This window comes from Podarcis tiliguerta (genome assembly GCF_965153285.1).
Source record: "Podarcis tiliguerta genome assembly, chromosome: 16".
NCBI classification, from domain to species: Eukaryota; Metazoa; Chordata; class Lepidosauria; order Squamata; family Lacertidae; genus Podarcis; species Podarcis tiliguerta.
Genome location: NC_139549.1, coordinates 12642999 through 12665755, shown reverse-complemented (window position 1 = coordinate 12665755; position 22757 = coordinate 12642999). Strand labels below are relative to the sequence as shown.

General features: G+C 49.0%; 1 protein-coding gene across 1 annotated transcript; it reads left to right on the top strand.

The window, feature by feature from the left end:
• The first annotated feature begins 3387 nt into the window (after positions 1-3387).
• Positions 3388-17875, top strand: VEGFB (vascular endothelial growth factor B). The gene is made up of 7 exons (XM_083418675.1): positions 3388-3984; positions 7883-7937; positions 10530-10729; positions 12528-12604; positions 13057-13089; positions 15438-15563; positions 17269-17875. Exons 1-7 carry the CDS (start codon positions 3910-3912, stop codon positions 17312-17314), a joined length of 612 nt encoding a protein of 203 aa, XP_083274801.1. The 5' UTR covers positions 3388-3909; the 3' UTR covers positions 17315-17875.
• Positions 17876-22757: the final 4882 nt, after the last annotated feature.

Sequence of the window (22757 nt, the reverse complement as noted above, 5' to 3'; positions counted from 1 at the left end):
CTGCTCTCAGGAGGGAGGCGACAGGGGGATAAAGGAGCAGCCCTCCTCAACTGCTGGAGCATGCCCAAGGGTTTGTACATGTATGTCCCCAGCACCTGGGAGGGCCTGTGCGTGCACATGTTCACGCGAAGGATGCGGCATGTGGGAGCTTACGAAGTTGGGTAATGGCAAAGCATTCGTTATGATCATTACAGTATTTTATTAATTGCCTTCCACACAATCATCACCAGGCAATGTGCAATGAAATCAGCGAGCAGGTTTTTAAAAAATTTAAACCTGCCCATCCGCTTAAAGCAAAACACAATAAAATAGATGCTTGTGGTCAAGAGCCATTTATCCAGCTGAGAAAACCTGCTGGAACAATAATTACTTCCGTTATTTCCGAAGGGTGCCTGTTGTTTCTCATCAGGCAGCCGTCCTAGAAGCCCTGCTCTGAGCTACTGTGAAGTGGGCTTCCCAGATCTTTGGAACTTGCAGGAGAAACTCCCCCGCAGATCACAGGGATCTACTGAGTGCATAAAGGATAAGGCGGTCTCTCAGGTAACCTGACCCTGAGCTGTATATGGTCTTATGTGTACCAACACATTGAACTTGACCCGGCAGCAAACTGGCAGCCGGTGCAAATCTCGCAGGCGGGGTGTTAAGTTAGTGACACTTAGGACGTTAGGACATAAACATCCATAACCAAAATAATGAAATAGAAGTGTGCCTCTTGCATGTGCACACATGTGTACTTGCACATAGATCCACATGCAGTATCTCTGCAGGGGTGTGTGTTATACAGCTACCACCCCCTGCTGGCTGGTTCGGGAAGCACCTAGTTTTCCAACAGAAATTGCCCATAAACGACCCAGGTTTTTGCAGCAGGGGACAGGGATATAGCCAACTTCACTTATTCCAGGAGATGATATGGCCTTTGCACATCCCTGTTGTGTGCCATGCCAGAGCTACTTCTAACATATATTGGAGGAGGGAAAACGTGGAAAGCGGGACTGAAGGAATTCAGGCACGAAAAGCCTTGCAATGATAGGAAGAGGCATTGGCCCCCTCTAATCTGGGTGGAATTCATGCCCCTCCCCTCCCATTCTGACCCGGCACATCTCCCCCTCCCCATCTACCCCATGGCTAATCCAGGCATTTCCCCAGTCGCTGGATTCCTTTAGCAAGCAAAGCAGCGTAATCTGTGTCTTAATTGGTGAACTAAGAGGTACCAGGGTTTTAAGTCTGCTTAGGAAGTCTGCTTCATGGAGGACGAGCCGTAGCCAAGTGGTCAAGAGCATCTGCTTGGCATGCAGAAGGTCCCTGGTTCAATCCCCAAGTGGGGCCGACAGAGACTCTATGCCTGAAACCCTGGAGAGCTGCTGCCAGTCAGTGTAGACAATGCTGAGCTAGATGGACCAATGGTATGACTCAGCAGAAGGCAGCTTTCTGTGTTCCTGGGTCTCCTCTTCTGGTAAAGACTCTCTAGGAGAGTTAGGTAAAGGCTGTGGTTTAGTTTGTTAGTTCACATTTGAGGGGAAGTTTGCCAACCTGGTGCCCTCCCAATGTTTTCAAATACAGCTCAGTCCAAAACATGGGGGGAAATGGACCAGGCTGGCAAAGTTTGCTGTAAAATATAATGCTAGGGAGGGTAACAACAGTTGTTAGATTACAGGGGGGGGGGCAATTGGTCCTGCCAGTTGGAGGGGCTGATGGGAGCTGCCATCCAAAACCCTGGAGGGCACCAGGTTGGCAAAGTCTGCAGGAGACCTTGCCAACACTGGACAGAGCGTGCCCTCCAACCCTGTGTATTTATTTTACCCATTCTGGGGTAGAACAAACTGCAAGTCACAGCATCGACTACCTAAAATATTTATTTATTCATTTATTTATATATATAATATCACTGTTATCTTCCAAAGATCCCAAGGTGGTGTACATGGTTCATCTCATCCCCATTTCATCCTCACAACAACCCTGTGAGGTAGGTTAGAGATGGTGACTGGCCCAAGGTAACCCAGTGAGATTAATGGCTGTGTGGCGATTCGAACCCTGCTCTGCCAGGTCCTATAGTCTGACACTCTAACCCAGGCATAGGCAAACTTGGCCCTCCAGATGTTTTGGGACTACAACTTCCATGATCCCTAGCTAACAGGACCAGTGGTCAGGGATGATGGGAATTGTAGTCCCAAAACATCTGGAGGGCTGAGTTTGCCTATGCCTGCTCTAACCATTACGTCACACTGGAGTATCTCTCAGATTCTGATCTCTCACCCACCTATCACCGTAAGGACCCAGGGCGGGTTGCAACAATATAAAATTGCATGATTAACATTGGCCACAAAATATGGGCCAGTTGCGATGGCCCCTTGGACTTCTGTGGCTCTTCCCAAGGAGGAGGAGGAGGAGCGTATGAGAAATCTACCCTGCCAACTTTTAGCCCAGCAGAGTGCCTGATGGAACCTCCAACTCCAGAGGTAGTCTACCTTTGAATGCCAAACTGCTGTGTGGACAAACAGCAAGAGATGGCAGTGTCACCTCCATTCCTGGTTCTGAGCTTCCAGAAGGCTGTCCTACGTGATGATTTGTGTTCATGATGGCTTGGTGGCGATTATACACAATCCTGCTTTCAATCTTCTTGTTCACTGGCTGCAAAGGTTTTGGGACAGACTGCGTCACTTCCAATCGGTGCAAGTCTCGTAACTTCCAGCTGAAATTCTGCAACTTTTCATACCGCAAATATTCCAGGGCTGCTGTCGCTTTGTCCTGCTTTCATTGCGCAAGAGCGCCCCTCTGAATAGCAAGAGTGCACTAACCCTGGGGGAGCCTCGCAAAACAACAGAGCGAAAGGGCAGTGTGGATGGCCCAATATAAACCCACCATGTCATGTTGCAGAAGATAACTGCCCTCCCCAAAACCCACACACATCACTCAGCAATAGAGCAGACAATGAGGACTGGAATCTTGTTTCATTTTTTAGAGAAGGACCATAGCTCAGTGGCAGAGTGGTTCATCCCTCAATGAGATACTCAGGTATAGGAGAAATACTGCCTGCTTGAATCTCTGGAGAGCGGCTGCCCGTCAGTTTTCAGAAAACAGCTGGATAGTCTAACCATCTGACTCACAACATTGTAGAGTTTGAAGGGACCTGAAGCCTGCTGCCCTCACCAATTCTAGAGGAAACCTCTCCAAAGCATCCAGCTGTGGTTGCTTTAAGGTGTGATGGGGTGCAGGATGCTGGGTGAATCAGACCCTCCTTGACCTGTTTGGTTCAAGGTTTTTCTTGGGATAGGGGGTGCATATCCCCCCACCGGTCTCTCTTTCTCTGACCTGCGCCAGCAACCAGGCTCAGCCTCCCTCCCTCCCTTAGGGTGGGATTGAACAGTCACATGAGAGCTCGCTTGCCTCCTTCCCTCTCCTCGCTGTGCCAGCAGCTTCTGTCTCCCTCTCTCTCTCTCCCCCCTCGACTTGGAGCCCAGTTACTTCTGCGGCCGCCTGGCACGACGACACCGCCGTCGCCACCTCCTCCCTGGGCAGCAGCGGCGGCGGCAGCTGCGGAGATGCACCTGTACCCACCCCTGGCTCTCCTTGCGCCCAGGTGCTGGGAGTAGGATGGCACCGAGAGAGAAGCGAGAGGCTGCGCCGGGCACCAGGCTGATCTGAGCCATGCCCAGGTGCAGGGGCAATGCCCAGTTCCTGAGTGGCGGCTGCCCGTCGGCTGGGCATTTTGTCTGAGTGGCAAATCCTGGAGGAGGGGCGGGGGGGGCGGGAATCCTGGACGACCTCCTTCCCCAATTGACTGGAGAGCAGCCCCAGAAGCTGCCGCCGAGCCAGCAAACTTTGGAGAAAAGTCTCCAAGAGGAGCCCGAGGCGGGCGCGTGTGCCCCCTTGCCCGGCAGGAGCAGCGGCAGCGGCAGCCTTGGCACCACCATGAACGCCCCCTGCGGTGCCCTTCAGCTCTTCTTGGCTACCACCTTGCAGCTGCACTACTGCGCCGCCACGACGGTAGGTGGGCACAGGACGTTGGGGGGGGGGGCGCACGGAGAGCGTGGCTGGGAGTTGGCACCCAAAAGCCCCTGGCATTGAGCAAGAAGCGGGGTGAGAGGAGAGAGAGATGGCAAGCAAGTTTGGGGTTTTTTTTTGTTTTGTTTCGTTTTTCTAATAACTCCCCAGAGGCATGGGGTAGCGAGCTGACACGAATGGGGGCTGGCAGAGAAGGGTGGGTGGGTTTCATATGGGCATCCAATGCGGAGGAAGACAGAGAGAGGTGTCAGAAGGGGGTGAGGTTATGGGGTGCTGTCAGGACTGCAGGCAGGGGCGAGGCTTTTCTTGAAGGGGGCGCGGGGAGAAGTTCATAGCCCAAACTGGTGTGCCCAGATGGTATAGGACATAGGAGCCAACTACTAGGGGCCGAGGTCCCTTTGCCACCCCCCCCCCAATAAAATACCAGAAGGGGTCCCCCAGTTGGCATTGCCATTCAAATAGTGTGTGTGCACTGTGTCATGTGATCGATTATGCGTTGATTGTCAAAGCTGTGGTGCTGGTTGGACTGTTAAGTTTTTTGGCATTTCTATCTCTCCCCCCCCCCCCAACACACTTTTTCCCGTTTCACTCAAATCCTGATGCTTTGCTTTGGGTGCCCCACTCGAACTGTGTACAAATTCAAAGTGCATCCCCCCCCAAAAAAACCCTCTGGGAACTGTAGTTTAGTCCTCGTAGAGTTACAGTTCCCAGTACCCTTAAATAACAGTAGATGATAGATAGATAGATTATAGATAGATGATAGATAGATAGATAGATAGATAGATAGATAGATAGATAGATAGATATTTGCGGGAGGCGGGGAGAATATGCTTTAAATGCATGGTTTGCATGCAGTCAGTGAGCATTCCCTCCAGGGTCACAGCTGTGAAAGAGACAGCAAGTGGGTCTATGTAAGGACTTTGCTTGCCAGAGATTAGGGGCCCCTTCGTGTCCTTTACCACACATCTTGTGTTAACTGTGGTTTGGGGAGGGAAGGCGGTAAAGAGGGACAAATGCTCAGAGGCTCTTTGCTTCGCAGGGGTTTCCAAGATTCAGCCTTAGTTATTAAAAATCAAAAACGGATCACGGAGCTAAACCTTGGGACACATAAACAATCCTTTCACATTAGCTAGTCACAGAGGTAAAAATCCCCAAAAGATTTCCCTCCAGCTGTGTCTAAATGATAGCCAGAGAGAATATCAGGATTTCGGCTGCAGTCCTATGCAACGCTTACCTTGGAGTAACAGTAAGCTCAGTGGGACTCACTTCTGAGTAAAGTTCTTTAGGATTGCACTGTTAGCTTTTTCTAAAAAAACCCAACCAGCAATAACCCGCCTTGGACCTTATTCATAATTTGCATGCCACTTTTAAAGGCAGGATTTGCAAAATAACAGTAAATAATAATAAAGGTTACGAACTAGATAACACCTGTGTTGCATTTTCAAATGTTCAAAGCATTGCACATGGAAGGATCCTTACAGCAACATGACAAACCACTGCTCCGCCCCCCATGCTACAGAGAAGGGCATTTCGTGGGTCAAAGCTTAGAAACAGAGTCACCGTGCACCAATCAGCAGATAGACAAACTTGGCTACTTGGATCTTGGCTATTCAAGAGTTGCTGGTTCTTGCCACATGGCTTCTGACAAATAAATTCCCTCCCTCCCTCCCTGGCACGGCCCCATGTGTGCTTGCATTTTCTGCCCTCCATATGGGTAATTTAACGATGCACGTGTCCAGCCACCGATCAGGCTGTCATCCTACGCGGAACTTCTGTAAAAGTGCCCCACACATTTAAAGCACATGGCTTCCCCCCAAATAACCTTTGAAACTGAGGTTTACCCCTCACAGAGCTACAGTTCCCAGAACCCTTAACAAACTATAGTTCCCAGGGTTGTCTGAGGGAAAACATGTGCTTTTTATGTATGGTGTGGACGTGACCTTTGAGCTGCATAAGACAGCGGGCAGCCACTGGTGGTGGCAGCAGCAGCTGAGCTTTGCTCTTGTTCAAAAGCAACACAGCCACCCGAAAAGCACCCAGGAGCCTGGCAGGGAGGGTGGTGGGTGGGTGGGGAGCTACTGAGGGACTTTCCCAGGCCCCTGGGGCCTTCAGCCAATGCCCCACTGGCACTGGGCCTGCCCCTTCCCAGCACCATTCTGGGAAGTGTAGTTTACCCCTCATAGAGCTACAAATCCAAGCACCTTTAAGCCACTACAGTTCCCAGGATTCTTTGGGAAATGCAGTGTGAATACAGCCAATAGTACATTTCTCAGTGGTGCTGCTGCTAGCGGGATTTTTGGATTGGTTCGTTCTTATTTTTATTATATATATTTTTATTTTGTAGTTTTGTATTGTAAATTTCCCTGAGATCTGTGGGTGTATGGTGGTATGCAAAATAATAATAATAATAATTTGTTGTGTTTGTATCCAAAGTTTTTTTCCTCCAAAGAACTCAAGGTGGCATATGTGGTTCTCCCCCTCTTCATGTAATTCTCACAACAACCCTGTGAGGTAGGTGAGGCTGAGAGGCTGTGACTGGCTCAAGGCCACTCATGGCCTAGTGGGGATTTGAACCCCTGGCCTCTCTGGTCCCAGTCCAACACCCTAACCATTACACCACTATGCACACCCTGGGAATTGGCTCAGTGACAGGCATCTCTATGAGCAGACAATATAAATATTCTAAATAAAACCGTTTAAAAATCCATTTGTTCCAGGGAGCCAGGCTGTGTATGCCACAGCATGCCTTTAAAACTCATTCTTTCCCTCAAAGGATTATGGGTGCTGTAGTTTGTTAAGGGTTGCTGGGAATTGCAACTTTGTGAGGGGTGAACTACAGCACCCAGAATTCTTTGAGGGAAAGAATGTGCTTTGGGTGTGCTTTCAATGTATAGTAAGTACACACAGTTGCAGATTATAATTCCTATAGCACATTTACAGCCTTCATGTCTTCTGCCCCCCCTGTGGGAAAGAGAGAGAGAGAGAGAGAGAGAAAGAAAGAAAGAAAGAAAGAAAGAAAGAAAGAAAGAAAGAAAGAAAGGAAGGAAGGATCACTATGTGTGTATGACCTGCTTCTGGAATTTGCTACCATTGATGCACTGATGAAGATGCCATGGAAGGAAGGCTTAGAGAACCAAGTGGCAATGAGGAAAATCCTGGGAACAAACAAGGGGAACATTGCCTGCAGGCTTCTCATAGACAATGGTTGGCCACTGTGAGAACAGGATGCTGGTCTCCATCAGCTTTTTTGCCTCATCCAGCATCAGGGCTCTTATGATGCTCTTGTTGGCAGAGAGGGCTGCTCCTTCACACCACATGACGTATCACTTGTGGAACTCACTGCCACAGGATGTGGTAGTGGATGCTAGCTTAGACGGCCTTAAAAGGGAGGACTGGACAAATCTGTGGAGGTGGTTGTTCAGCCATGACATGTAAACAGAACCTCCATGTTCAGAGGCAATCTACCTCTTGGGCAGGCACATTTGGGATCCTCAGGAAGTGCCCTTAGCGCCAGTCACAAAATGGCTGCCATGTTTGTGTGTATGTGTGGCATAGCTCAAAAAAGCTGCTACACGTCACAGAGCGGTGGTGGTGGGGAGAGAGGGGACCATAAAATGGTGCAGACATGTCCCCCACAACAGCGCATGTTTTTAAGCGCCAGAGTTGTGCGCTGGCCGTGGTCTGTCCCCACCAACAGACTCTAGTGGGAGTGTTTTGCAGGATCTGGAGTCTCCGGACCAGGCTCCATGCAGGGCGCATGGCAGTGATCAAGCCCAGAGTTTGCCAGCTCATGGATCCCTGTGGCCCAGATAGCTTGAAGCAGACTCCTCAAAGTGCCTTCCCTATTTCTGATCCGCTGCTGTTTCTGATCTATCTGCAGATTCTGCCGCATCCAACTAATGAGATGGAACCAGTCGTGGAGCCAGTTACAGAAGGTAAGAGCCACGGAGTTGGAGGACAGTGGTTTTGAGAGTGGGGGTGCGCATCTCTTCTGGACAGAGAGAGAGGGACGGTTAGAAAAACCACCCCAAAACACATCTTCCTCCAGCCCCATGTGTTTGTCTAGGACTGTGGAGACCTGGGTTCAAATGCAGCCCACTGGGGGACCTAATCTTGGTTTGGTGACTCTCTTTCACAGCCTGGCCTTACCTCACAGGACTGTTGTGACGATAAAATGAAAGGGAAGAGCAGGTTAAATCTGCCCATTTTGGGTTCTCTCGGTTTCTTGTTTCCCCCCAGTTGTAAGTTCAGCTCTCTACATTTCCACACCAGTCTGCAATTAAAAAGAAATATCCCCACGAAAATTTATCGGCATTTTAGGATGGATTTCTCCTAACATGCTCAGGTTTGTTTGCAGTTTTCCTTAATATACACATTTTCCCCTCACTGAATGGGGAAAGAAACTAATTAGCAGGACAGGATCTTGAACCTAACTATTGTCGGACAATATTGCCGTCCCCTTCCTGTCCAATTCTCAATTGTTCACAGCTCATGCCTCATTAGCACCACTCTCAAATTTTTAGACTTCTTAACCAGGGCTCTGGTTTATTTTTATTCCTGCTGACGGTCTACAGCACCATGCCCATCGATAATTATGTGTGAGCTTTATTAGCTATTTCTTCCATTTGTATCACACTCCAAGGGACTCTCTCTGGGAGTGGGGAATAAATTTGGCTCGGTTTGCACTGAAAGCCTGAACTAACAAACTCAAACCTTCTGAAATGATACACAAACCAAAACAGCTGCCCTTCAAAATTCCTAATTTTGCAATGCCATTCTCTAGCCAATGTGTCTAGAAATGTATATACTACTAGAAAGAGTGCCTAAAAATGTATATACAGTATTCGTGAAAATGATGGACAGAAATGGATTACGTCAGGGGAAATTGCTTTGCCAAACGATGCGCATGTCAGGCAAAGCTGAGTACAGTGGTACCTCAGGTTAAGTACTTAATTCGTTCCGGAGGTCCATTCTTAACCTGAAACTGTTCTTAACCTGAAGCACCACTTTAGCTAATGGGGCTTCCCGCTGCCGCCGCCACACAATTTCTGTTCTCATCCTGAAGCAAAGTTCTTAACTCGAGGTACTATTTCTGGGTTAGTGGTGTCTGTAACCTGAAGCGTATGTACCACTGTACCAATATGTCACCTCACCTCAAAAAGGATATCGTATAGCTGGAAAAGTTTCCGAAAAGCTCAACCTAAAATTGTCAAGGGGATGGAGCAGGGGTCAGCAAACTTTTTCAGCCGTGGGCTGGTCCACTGTCCCTCAGACTTTGTGGGGGGCTGGACCATTTTGGGAGGGGGGAATGAACGAATTCCTATGCCCCACAAATAACCCAGAGATGCATTTTAAATAAAAGCACACATTCTACTCATGTAAAACCACTCTGATTCCTGGACTGTCTGCGGACCGGATTTAGAAGGCGATTGGGCCGCATCCGGCCCCCGGGCCTTAGGCTGCCTACCCATGGGATGAAGCGACAACCACTGTGAGGAAAGGTTCCAGCCTTGGGACTTTTTGGCTTAGTAAAAATCTCAACAAGAGCTGACATGACAGAAGTTTATAGAATTATGCATGGTGTGTAGAAATTATATATAGAATTTTTTCCTCCCTCTTTATAACACTAGAACTCATGGCTATCCAACGAAGCTGAATGTTGGAGGAATCAGGACAGCTATAAAAAAAAAAGTACTTCTTCACTCAGCACACAGTTAAGCTGTGGAACTCCCTCCCACTGCAGGCAGTGACAGCCACCAACCTACATGGCTTTGAAAGAGGATTAGATAAATTCATGGGGGAGAGGGCTATCTGTGCCTCCTAGCCATGATGATTATGCTCTGCCCTCACAGCTGGAGGCAGTAAAGCTCCTGATTTCCCCCTTGCTGAAAAACACAAGAGGGGAGAGAGTTCTTGTGCCCGAATCTTGCATGCGGTGGGTTCCCCACGGGCATCTGGTTGGCTATGGTGAGAACAGGATTCTCTCACAGTAGCCACTGGCCTGATCCAGCAGGCTCTTCTTATATACAGTGGTACCTCGGGTTAAGTACTTAATTCGTACTTAATTCGTTCCGGAGGTCCGTTCTTAACCTGAAACTGTTCTTAACCTGAAGCACCACTTTAGCTAATGGGGCCTCGTGCTGCTGCTGCGCCGCTGCAGCACAATTTCTGTTCTCATCCTGAAGCAAAGTTCTTAACTTTGGGTTAGCGTTCTCTAACTCTGGGTTAGCGGAGTCTAACCTGAAGCGTATGTAACCCAAGGTACCACTGTATATATTGGGATAAATACACACTAATGCTGACAAAAATTGACGAGCACTTTAAAAACAAAGAACAACACCCAATTGCAAATGCGGAAATGAGGAAAACTGAATTTAAGCCAGGAAAAATGAGAAATGGAGATTGGCGGATTTGCCCACCCCTAGTCAGAGCCACCAAATTAAGTGTTTAAATCTGTTTGAAATGGATACCTCCTCCTACCTCCCTCCTCAGAGATAGCCCTCTGACAATGATTCTTCTTCTTCCAGTGGTGAGGTTCCTGGAGGTGTTCAGCCGCAGCGCCTGCCAGGCCAAGGAGACAATGGTATCTCTGGACAAGGAGTACCCGGACTTAGTCATCAGCCACCTCATTGTGCCCTCCTGCGTGGCTCTAAAGCGCTGTGTCGGCTGCTGCGCTGATGAATCGGCACAGTGTATGCCGTCCCGGACGTATACAGTGACCATGGAGGTAACGAACTGGGGCAAGAATAGGGGAAATCCCCTCAGTAAGGCCAGGACAGGGAACCTTTTGCCCTCCAGATTGGTGGTGGTAGCAGCCAACAGTTATGTTCTCCCTGTGGAGGCAGGATGCCTGCAAATTCATGTGGGGAGAGTTGCCCTCAGAGACAGCCGTTGTGGGTTTCTCAGAGACATCTGGTTGGCCGCTGTTGGCCACAGGCCTGATCCAGCAAAGCTCTTCTTATATTCTCGGTGGGGGCAGACTGAGTTGGGTGGGCAGTGCCCCTTTCATCCTAAAGGGCTAGCCTTCATGGCTCAGGATATTTCCAGGACACCCAGCACCCTTCAAGAAGAGGGAAGGATCCTGCAAAGTTGATAGGCCAGTTCTTGGTTACATGTGAGGTTAACTTGCCCCCACCCTCAAAAATGAGAAAGTAAATAAGTGAACCACAGCCACAAAATCTGGGGTTTTTTGTTTTCCAGAATATTTGCTCTGGTTTGTTCTCAATATCATTATAAAAATAAAAAGCTTCACAATATTTTTAGACATATTGGCTACATTTATACCACAAACAGAAAGCACTATGATACAGTCATGGCTTCCTCCCAAATAATTCTTTGTTAAGGGGGCCGAGGGTTGCTAGAAAACCCCAATTCCACGTGCAGAGTTACAGTTCCCAGAGTGGTTTAACAACCAATCCCTCTCCACAGAGAGCTCTGGAAAATGTAGCTCTGCAAGGTGAGTAAAAGTATCTTAACAAGTTACCTACACATATACTGTCCTTTGATTAGTTAGTTATTCAGATACTTGGTTATTTTTATTTTATAAGGTGGGAGCTCCTTTTTTTAGGCCCCTAAAGTCTGCATTTTGCAGAGCGAGGAACCTCTGGCTTGGGGAGAAACAGCCTCCCAGGCCAAATTTGGACCCCATGATGGGCAAAATTTGGCCTGTGAGGCTGCTTCTCCCTAAGCCATGCCCACTTGCCCCACATCTGAAGGGTAAGGTAAGGTAAAGGACCCCTGGACGGTTAAGTCCAGTCCAAGCTGGCTATGGGTTTGCGGCACTTATCTCACTTTCAGGCCAAGGGATCCGGTGTTTGTCCTCAGACAGCTTTTCAGGTCATGTAGCCAGCATGACTAATCTGCTTCTGGTGGAACGGCACACCATGACAAATGCCAAAGCACACGGAAATGCCATTTACCTTCCCATCGCAGTGGTACCTATTTATCTACTCGTGGCTGGTATGCTTTCAAACTGCTAGGTTGGCTGAAGCTGGGACAGAGCAATGGGAGTTCACTCCATCGCGCGGATTCAAACTGCCAACCTTCTGATTGGCAAGCCCAAGAGGCTCAGTGTGGTGTAGTGTTTAAGAGCGGTAGACTCGTAATCTGGTGAACTGGGTTTGATTCCCTGCTCCTCTACATGCAGATACTGGGTGACCTTGGGCTAGTCACACTTCTCTGAAGTCTCTCAGCCTCACTCACCTCACAGAGTGTTTGTTGTGGGGGAGGAAGGGAAAGGAGATTGTTAGCCGCTTTGAGACTCCTTCAGGTAGTGATAAAGCGGGATATCAAATCCAAACTCCTCCTCCTCCTCCTCTTCTTCTTCTTCGGTGGTTTAGACCACAGTGCCACCCACGTCCCATCTGATGGGTAGAGATGCTGGCATGACTAAGGATGATGGGAGTTTGTGCAACATCATCTGGAGGGCCACCGGGCCTCAATCCCTTGCCCAGATGAATTCTGGGTCAGAACCATCAACACACCTCTTATGGTCTCCTTTTTCCTTCCTTTCTCCCATTCTCCAGGTGTTATTGTTGAGCAAGTTCCAACGCAGCCACTTGCAGCAGCTGACTTTTGAGGAGCACGCTACCTGTGAATGCAGGTGAGAGTCAGAAGGGTGGGGGGCTGCTGAAGAAGAGACAGGTGATTGGGACCATTCTGTGATAGCCACCAACCTGGATGGCTTCAAAGGAGGATTAGACAAATTCATGGAGGAGAAGGTTACCAGCCAGTGGCTATGAGCCAGGATGACTAGGTTCACCCTTCTCTTTCAGAAGCAGTATGATCCCAAATGCCAGTGCCAGAGAGCCTCAGGAGGGGAGATGACTCCTGTGTTTAGGTCCTGCTTGCGGGCTCCCCATAAGTTTCTGTGAGAACAGGATGCTGGACTAGATGGCCCTTTGGTCTGATCCAGCAGCCAGACTCTTATTATGTTCTTAAGCCAGTTATAATTCTGCTCGCAGGCTTGCAGTGGAAGAGCAATGATTAGGTAGTGCTGGGAGTCATCAATGCCGAACAAGCACCAAATACTAACCTTATTCTTCTGCTTTTCAGACCAAAGGAAGTTTATAGATTGCCCACGCACAGGTAAAAAAATTTCTCCCTCTTATAGGCCTCTATTATGTGTGTGTGTGTAGGTTTTAATTCCCCTCAAGCCCCCTGTACCAATATACAAACATTAAGTCAAAACCTCCATTTACGTTACCCTCTGGTTACGTAAACTTCGGGATGCGTGCATGGCAAAACCGGAAGTATTTTACCGGGTTTCGCCGCACGGTCTGCGCATGCGCAGAAGCAGTCCTCAGGTTCAGGAAACCTCGGGATCCAACCGGACCTCTGGAACGGATCCCATCCAAAACCAGAATTACCACTATACTCTGAAACTTGAGATGTACAGTGGTACCTCAGGTTCAGTACTTAATTTGTTCTGGAGGTCTGTTCTTAACCTAAAACTGTTCTTAACTGGGGAAACCCAGCCAGATGGGTGGGGTACAAGTAATAAATTATTATTATTAATTATTATTAACCTGAAGCACCACTTTAGCTAATGGGGCCTCCTGCTGCTGCCACCGCGCCGCCGGAGCATGATTTCTGTTCTCATCCTGAAGCAAAGTTCTTAACCTGAAGCACTATTTCTGGGTTAGCGGAGTCTGTAACCTGAAGCGTATGTAACCTGAAGCGTATGTAACCCGAGGTACCACTGTATATTTTTACGACCCACCTTATTTCTGTGGTTGTAGGTTTTTAACTGGTTTTTAATAGTTTAATTGCTGTAATTGTTGTTACCTGCTCTTGGAATTTAGGGTAAAAGGTGGGTAATTAATAATAATAATATTGTAATAATAATGATGGTGATGATGATGATGTTGGGGGAGCATCAATAGAGTCATAGAATTTTAGAGTTGCAAAGGTCATCTAGGGTCACCTAGTCCAACTCCCTGCATTAAAATACATCTTATGGTTCTTTGGGTTGCATCCAATATTAGCAGTGGTTGAGCAAGCCGATTGGGCGTGTGCCCTGCGCCCAAGGGGCCTCCGAGGAGTCTGACTGCCTCCTCCCACTCAGCCACCCTACAGCTGAGGGGGAGGCGGCAGGCCGACCGTTTGGGGCAGCGTGGAGAGACGCATGGCTTGGGGGCGCAGCAGGCCCTGGCATTTTGTCACCCCCTCAGTGGTGACACCTGTGGCGGACCGCCCCCACCACATCACCCTTGCTCCGCCCCTGAATATTAGTCCTACTCAGCACAGGCCCCCTAAATTAATGGGCATGAGTGACATAGATTATTAATTTCAGGGGGTCTACCCTGAATAGAATTTCGGCCCCATTTGCAGTATACGTTTATAACAGTATTACACCACTTTAACATTCTGAAAGCTATAGTCTGATAAGGGTGCTAAAAGATGTTAGTAACCCCCCCCCTTCCCCTCATTCTCTGCGTAGTTTAACAATCAACCCCTCTTCCCTGGGAACTCTGGGAATTGTAGTTCTGTGAGAGGAATAGGTGTCTTCTGACAACTCTCAGCACCCTTAACAAACAATGGACGCAACCCAGAGCCATAAGTACTTGGACCAGATCACCTTTCAAACAGAGGACTCACTCTAGTCATATTCAGTTTATTTATCAATCACATTTTCTGCAAATACATCTGTGTTCAAAGCAGTTCGCATAAAAGCAATCCAAAACTGTATTAGCCATAACAATAATTCATTTATATCCTGCTTAATACATACAATTAATTTCTATATATACCTCTTAACACTGCTTAATTGACAAGGTAGTACAGTGAGAATACATAATAATACCAATAGTGGGGGGGAAATAAAAAGAACAATCAACGGTTCATGTAATGTGCATCGAAATTTAAATGAACACAAAGCTTACCAATAGGTAAACTTGTTTTTTTAAAAAATCCAATAATGTTGCAACCAAAAGTAGCCCCAAAGCTCCAAATCGAGGAATGTCCTTTGTAAAAAGGGGACACATACCCTCCATATGCTCAGTGGCGTAGCGTGGGGGGTGCAGGGGGGGCGGCTGCACCAGGCACAACATCTGGGGGGGGCGCACTCGCAGCTCTCTGCCCCTACCTGGCTCACTCACCCTCTCTCACTGCAGTGCTGGCTGTGCGAATCCGATCCGAGCCGCCGGGTCGCCGCCCACTGTGGAGGGGGGGGGTGCCAGGCATGCGGTGCGGTGCGGAGAGAGAGCGAGGGACTATCTGGGGGAGGGACAGCGCAGCGGGGGGCGCAAATTACTTGCCTTGCCCCGGGTGCTGACAACCCACGCAACGCCATTGCATATGCTAAAAGGCACAGGAGGGACGCTGTCTGAAAACAATTAAAAAGAGGGGAAATGTGGGGTGAGCTTGTAACCCCACACATTTGGAAGGCCCTCCTCCAAGATGTTGCTTCATCTGCGATTCTCCTCTCCCAACAGCCCGTCCTGCGCGCCCTGTCCGGACAGGAAGAAACGGGTCAACCCACTGACATGTGAATGCGTATGCAAGCGTGACTCCGTCCGTTGTCAGCAGCGTGGCTGGGAACTCAACAAGGCCACTTGCAGGTGGGGTTCACCTCCCTCCCCCCCCCAACCCTGAACATCCCCCTAATGGTGGGCTTTCAGGCCAGAGACTGCCAGTGTAGTACCTTCCAGATACTATTGGGCCTGAGGGAGTCTCGGGCCAAGTGTACTCTAGTGGCACCCCCCCTCCAATCTTTTGGTGGGCCCTGGCAGGCTTTAACGGGCAGCAGCTCCAGCCAGTAGCAACGATGTCAGATCGGTGGCTTAGGGCCACCATTTTAATTGCCCACAACTCCCAGGGCATTATGGGAAACGTTACCTCTCAAGGTACCTGGATCCAAGCCAACAACTTGGCTTATTTCATTTCATAGAATCGTAGAGTTTGAAGGGACCCCAATGGTCATCTTGCCCAACGCCCTGCAATGCAGACATCTCAGCTAAAGTGTCCATGACCCAGCCTCTGCTTAAAAACCTCCAATGAAGGAAAAAATCCACAACCTACCGAGGGAGACTATTCCACTTGTCAAACAGCTCTTGCCGTCAGAAAGTTTTTTCTGATGTTTCGTCAGAATCTCCTTTCTTGTAACTTGAAGCCGTTGGTTTGAGTCCTACCCTCAAGAGCAGGAGAAAACATGCTGGCTACATCTTCTGTGTGGAACAAGCAAGTTTTCTCCTGCTGGGGGTGGGGGTGGGGTGGTTAGGACTCAAACCAATGGCTTCAGGTTTTTAAACTTTGGTTCCCCATTATGAAAGTGGCCCTTTTCAGAATGCAGGTGCCAGACAGAGGGGGTGGGGCTAGTTTTCTGAATGCACCCCAGAAAACATTTCTACCTCCTGTGACCCCTTGAAGGGACGCAAGCAGAGACTGTTACTCTGTTTGGGCAAAGGGGTCCCTCCCCACCACCCTCAGTCTGCCCTCAGTCAATGCCAACAATGTCTAGGCAATACGATGACCATATACATACGTAATAGACAATCTTTATAGAATTCCTTCAAACCATAAAAAGTTCAAAATGAAATCTTGAGTCTCAAAGTCTCTGAAAATCTTTAAATGAAGCGAGGTATCAAACTTTGTACGATGAAAGACAAGCTGTGAAGCTTTGTGTATTCAACAAATATGATGTCCAACACTGAACAGTGATTCTGGATATTGACTACCATTTTGTAGAATTCTTCGTCAGCGTGGTGTCTACATTATTGCATGAGCACTGTTCCACAGCATTTGATATTTTCATTTACATACATTCGTTCAAAATAAGATGGGTTTATGAAGCATTCTATATCCTCCCACCACACTGACGAAGAATTCTACGAAACAGTAGTCAATATGCGGAATCACTGTTCAGTGTTGGACATCATATTTGTTGAATACACAAAGCTTCACAGCTTGTCTTTCATCGTACAAAGTTTGGTACCTCACTTCATTTAAAGATTTTCAGAGACTTTGAGACTAACGGTTTCATTTTGAACTTTTTATGGTTTGAAGGAATTCTATAAAGATTGTCTATTACGTAAGTATATGGTCATTGTGTTGCCTAGACTGTTGACGTTCTCTTTGCAACACAAGGGTTTGTTTGGATATTCAGTCAATGCCTGCCTGCCTTCTCCTTACAACTGTCATTGCCTCTGCTCCCACCTATTGCTGGGCCCCCTGACTTCCGCCCTGCCAGCCCCAGTGGGAGCCAGTCCCCACAGGTATAAAGAAACCAGGAGGACATTTTTAAAGGAGGGTTTATTCTTGCTACAGGTGTGTGAAACACCGCAGGCGATCCGGCAGGAAAGCAAAAGCGTAGCTGCACGGGAAGCCAGGACTTGGAGGAGTTTGGATCTCGGACCTTTCTCGGTCGGGGATGACTTTTCTCTGGTGGGAATGAAGCACGGGACTTGCCAAGGAGACGTCCAATGGTCGCTGGCTGGGGAAGGAGAAGCAGTCTTCTTTATCTACCACTGCAACACCGTACCAGATGACCTCTCTTCATAGCGGAAGGAGGCTGTACCACACGCAAGAGCCGTACCACACTCCCACGGAAGGCAGACTGAAGGAGCATCTCCTCAGTGTCAGGACACTGAGATCGGTCCCACTCATATTTAAAAACAACAACTGCTAAACTGGTCGTCTGTTTGTCCTGGGCCTGTCCTGGGCTGCTTCTAATTTATAACTGTCTCTCCTCTGAGGGAGCTTTCTTTTCTTTTCCCACCCGCCCCTCACTCGCTTTCTTCCCACGTTTTGCGGTGCGGTGCGGAAGCTTCCGGCATCCCACCCTCTTCCAGGCTGAAGGAGAAGAGTCACCAAGAGACGCTCTTTTATGAGAGGGAATATTACTCTTAACATAAAGATCTGCCACTAAGACACAGCTCCTGGGAGCCGCGACCTCTCTGCCTTGCGTGCCTTCCAGAGTGCCATCCCACAATGCCGTTCTTCTTCATCATGGGTAGTTTGCGTGGGGTTCGCCCATTTTAGTGGGCACATTTACAAACCAGAGAAGTTGTTGTGGGCAAAACACACACACACACACACACACACACTGCAGATCAAGCACAGGCTGCCGTCTAGTTTATGAGCTAGCCTGATTTCAGCAGGGGACCTTGTGGGCACCAGGAAAGGCTTCTGTGGGTTACCTGTGCACCCAAGGGTGCCATGTTTGCAACCCTGCTTGACAGAGTCACAGCGGCAAAGCACAAGCCTCATGGTAGCTCAGTGATGGAGCATCTAAATTTCAAACAGAACGTGCCAGGCTCAGTCCCTCCAGGAAGGGCTAGAAGGGACTGCCTGCCTGAAACATCAGAGGGCAGCTGCCAGTCAGAGTAAACAATACTGAGGTGGATGGGCCAATGGTCTGACTCAGTAGAAGGCAGATTCCTATGCTCCTAAATTTAGATTAGGACAGGGTGGGGAGAAGGAGGCAACGGGTGGGGTGAGTTCAGCTGTCTTTTCAAAGGTATTTTGGATTTTACAGTGAAAGTGTTACCGTTCATAATAGCTTCCAGGGTTAAACATCTGGGGAAATTTGGCTTTGCTTAAATGTTTATGAAGCCCAGGGCACTTCAGCTAATGAGTGACCATTGATAAGCCTACTCACTCAAACAAATGAATGCACGTACTGACACACACAAACACCAAACAGAGCAGCTATTTCCCCCTTGCGCACGCACACACACACAAAAGATTTGGGAAAAGAATCCTAAGTCGGGGGAAACCCCAAAAACACTCCAATAAGGACTGAGCATACTCAATGGCCACAGAAAGGTGGTTGACTATTAGGTGGAAATGGAATGGAGTGTTCTGAAATAGGGCACAGCTAGCTGGATTCTCAAACAACATCTTGCTGTGCTGCAGCATCTTGTTGCAGCTCCAATTTAACAATTAACAGGCTAAAAATATATATGATGCTTCATATGTTAGAGCAGATGTTAGGTAAGCCCCCTGCCCCTAGGAGCGGTCAATTCAAATGTTGAATCTGGAGTTAATGAAAGCAAAATGTTTGGAGGAATAAGGAATAGGTAAAGGAATAGGTAAAGGTAAAGGGACCCCTAACCGTTAGGTCCAGTTGCGGACGACTCTGGGGTTGCGGCGCTCATCTCGCTTTACTGGCCGAGGGAGCCGGCATACAGCTTCCGTGTCATGTGGCCAGCATGACTAAGCCGCTTCTGGCGAACCAGAGCAGCGCACGGAAACGCCGTTTACCTTCCCGCCGGAGCGGTACCTATTTATCTACTTGCATTTTGACGTGCTTTCAAACTGCTAGGTGAGCTGGAACAGGGACTGAGCAATGGGAGCTCACTCCTGTCGCAAGCGCATCCCGTCGTGGGGATTTGAACTGCCGACCTTCTGATCGGCAAGCCCTAGGCTCTGTGGTTTAGACCACAGCACCACCCGCATTCGTAGGAATAAGCATGAGCAAATGCAATGCTATTTGTACAGGAGATTTGTGAGCAGACTTCCCATATCCCCCCCCCCTCACAATTTACCTAATGGCGGCCAGAAGGGACTCTAATTTTGGCCAGGGGAATGCTGCTCAGGGAAGATAGGCTTTATTTTATTTAATGTATTTATTTAAATATTTTTTATTTTGCTCTTCAGCCAAATAAAGACTTCTAGAGCAGCATATAGGCAACTGTAAATGAGACATTTATGGCTGCTCTCAGGCTTACATTCTAAAAAGACATAGCACAAAAGGAAAATAGGTGGGGAAGAAGGAGGAAATAATCAAACTCAGGTGCATGTTCTTAATTACAGGTACTTCTAGTGGCCAGCTTATCTGGAAAATCTCAAGGAAAGAGGAAATTTGTATTTCACCCTTTCTCCTGTGCCATTTCCTGAATCAAAACCCTTCCCACTCCCCCACCCTGCCAAGTTGCTATTAGCCCACAGTGGGAAACATCCCGGGCACGCGCATGTTTACTGTGGCATTAAAACCTTAATCTCTATTCATCTCCAGCAGATGTGGAGAACCTTGGCCCTCCAGATGTTGATGAACTACAACTCCCATCAGCTCCATCAAGCATGGGCAGGTGCCAGGGGATTTATAATTCACCAACATTTGGAGAGCCAAAGGCCCCCCACACCTTATAGATCTCAGTGGTGTTTGACAGAGTAAAAGGGGGCAAGCTTACAGATTAGAAATTGCCTCGGGAGAGGAAGGAAATGCAGACGGGCTAAAGGAGTCCTGGTGGAATATTTCAGTGAAACATATTTAGTCCCAGCTGCTGCTGAATACACGGAAGCAGACTTTCTGCCAAAGGTTTTGCAAAAAGAAAAAAAGTGGGTGGCGGTGCTATGAATGGATGGGAAAGTATCCACAAGGGATCCCTGTTACATCCTAGAGGAGGCTGCCTCATTCTGAGAAGGGCATTCTTTGCATTTCTGGAAGAGACAAGCAAGTCATCTGCCAGGCCACAGAGATGCAAAAATCCAGAGTCTACCCTCTACCTGCCCCAGCATCCTGCTTCCATCAGTGGTCAGCAGCCAGACGCCCCTGGGAAGCCCACAAAGCATGGCATGGAGACAATAGCCATCTCCTCCTGTTGTGCCGCCCTCCCACTGCCAGCATCTGGTATGGAGTAGACTGTCCCTGCTTGTGGAGGCTCCATTTGGCTCCATGTCTACTTGCTACTCCACCGTTCCCATTTAGCTATTATGGCTAATGGGTAGCTGTTTATAAATTGGCAAGGTATTTTGGCCAGGGCGAAAAAGTGCCGGGCTTTTCCTGCAGTTGGGCTGCCGTTGTTAGCACAGAGCCCTCCCTCTGGCCCTCCCCAGCCCCGTGGAACTCGACTCCTCTTTTCAGGGCCCATGAATGACCGAGTCCCTCGCTTCTTTCTTTCCCAGGCTGGCTGAATGGGCCCAGCCATGCCCAGCGTTGGCAGTGCCAGGCGGAGACGTGCTTCTCCGCATGGATTCCCCAGCCCATGCCGGCTGTGTGTGTCGTGTGTGTGTGTGTGTGTCGGGTGGGGGGATCCTGGCTGTGTGAGTTTCACATGAAGAATAAGGAGCTGGCTCTGTAACAACAAGCAGTTTGATCCTAAACGGGGACGTGCGAGGACTCCAAAGGCTTCCCATTTGCGGAATCCACGGGTTCTTCAACTTGGAAGCCTTTGAATCCTAGAAACTGTGTGTGCTTATGCACTCCTCATGTGCTCAGGGGAAGGCTTGTCATTTCTTCCTTCGTCCGCATATCACTGGGCAAAGCCCCACCATCCAGATAATTACACGCGGGCACTCCAAATGTTGCTGGACTCGTGACTCAGCCAGCGTGGCCAGGAACGATGGGAATTGTAGTCCAGCAATATCTGGAAGGAGGCAGGTTGCCTAGCCCTTCGCAAACATCTACAGCAGTGGCGTAGCGTGGGGGGTGCTGTGGGGGCCGGCCGCACCGGGCGCAACATCTGGGGGTTAGGGTTAGGGGGCGCAAATCCACGGGTTAGGGGGCACAAATTACTTGCCTTGCCCCGGGTGCTGACAACCCACGCTACGCCACTGATCTACAGCTCTCTGAATGTTCCACCCACCTCCCCAGAAGGCTGACTTTTAACAGGTAGGTGGGACCGCCCACATGCCAATCATCTGATGTTACATTGATGGAAGGTGATTGGCAGGTGGGTTTCCCCGCCCCTTTTGTCCAAGTTGGCCCTTGGGAGTGGCCCAAGCAGGACCAGACTTCCTGAACAGGATGGGTCAATCCTACTTCAGGTTCAGGTACACCAGCCAGTTTCCCCACAAAAGGATCAGGGTGTGGGGCAGTTGGCCATTGGTGCAGAAAAATGGCATGGCGGGACAAATGCGGAAGTCTGATGTTTGGCCTGTGAATTAGATTTGGCCCGTTGACCCCTGAACTAGAGACTAGATTTCCCTTTGTGGCACGGCAAGAAAAGCATTGCTTTTCACATCTCTGTGAGTCTGGTTCCTGGACCAGGGACAGAGCCAATGGTGCTGGGGGCGGGGCGGTCAGTTCTAACTCGTGGCCAAAATCATCCACCAAAACAGAGGCTGGGGAACAGACAGTTGCTCTTTGACATATATGGCTAAATTGCATCGCAAAACTGCATTGAGCTGGCAGCACGGCTGCCTTTGAAGGTCTTGTCTCTAGAATGGTTGGTTGGTCTTGAGATGACGTATCCGTGGTCTTCTCTCCTTTCTGCTCATTTTGTCACACTTGCAAGTATTTACATATTTCGCTATCGGCTAGTCTCCAGACCATATATGTCTAATATATTGTGGTGGTCTCTTTGGAAGGGTTTGCATTGAGTGTGTTCACAGCCTCGGCTCTGGCGCCTGGGCCTCTGCACAATATTTCACCCTTCCCCTTCTTTGGCGGACGTGTGCCCGGGAGCTTCCTGCCTCCCCCTCTCTCTTGACCAGGTCACATACCATACTCTGCTATCTATTATTCCTAGGGCTGCCAGACCTCCAGGGCTGCCCTGAAGCCTCCAGGTTTGCTTGGCCCCTTCCAGCTGGCAGGGGGAGGGCTCAAATCTCCACGTGGGAGAGCGTGCCTGGAAAAAAATTGACCAAGAAGACTACACATGCAGCTTGCAAGTTTTAGTCCAGCAGGAGCCAGCTCCAAATTATTGCACAGACTCTCTGAGGGATCTGCCCTCCTCCCCTCCCCTCTCCCAATGAACCTCCGTCTCCAGGGCTCAGTGGTGGGAGGGAGTGCAAAGGAAGAATCACCAGGGCCCACCCCCATGACAACACCAGGGCTTGTCTCCCTATGACAGTGGGGTTATGTGGGCCAA

Bases quoted from the DNA above. Each gene is read 5' to 3' on its own strand.
- VEGFB (XM_083418675.1), top strand. From the start codon at position 3,910: ATGAACGCCCCCTGCGGTGCCCTTCAGCTCTTCTTGGCTACCACCTTG. The intron at 7,938-10,529 runs GTAAGAGCCACG...TTCTTCTTCCAG, and splicing joins CGTGGAGCCAGTTACAGAAG to TGGTGAGGTTCCTGGAGGTG. The intron at 10,730-12,527 runs GTAACGAACTGG...CCCATTCTCCAG, and splicing joins CGTATACAGTGACCATGGAG to GTGTTATTGTTGAGCAAGTT.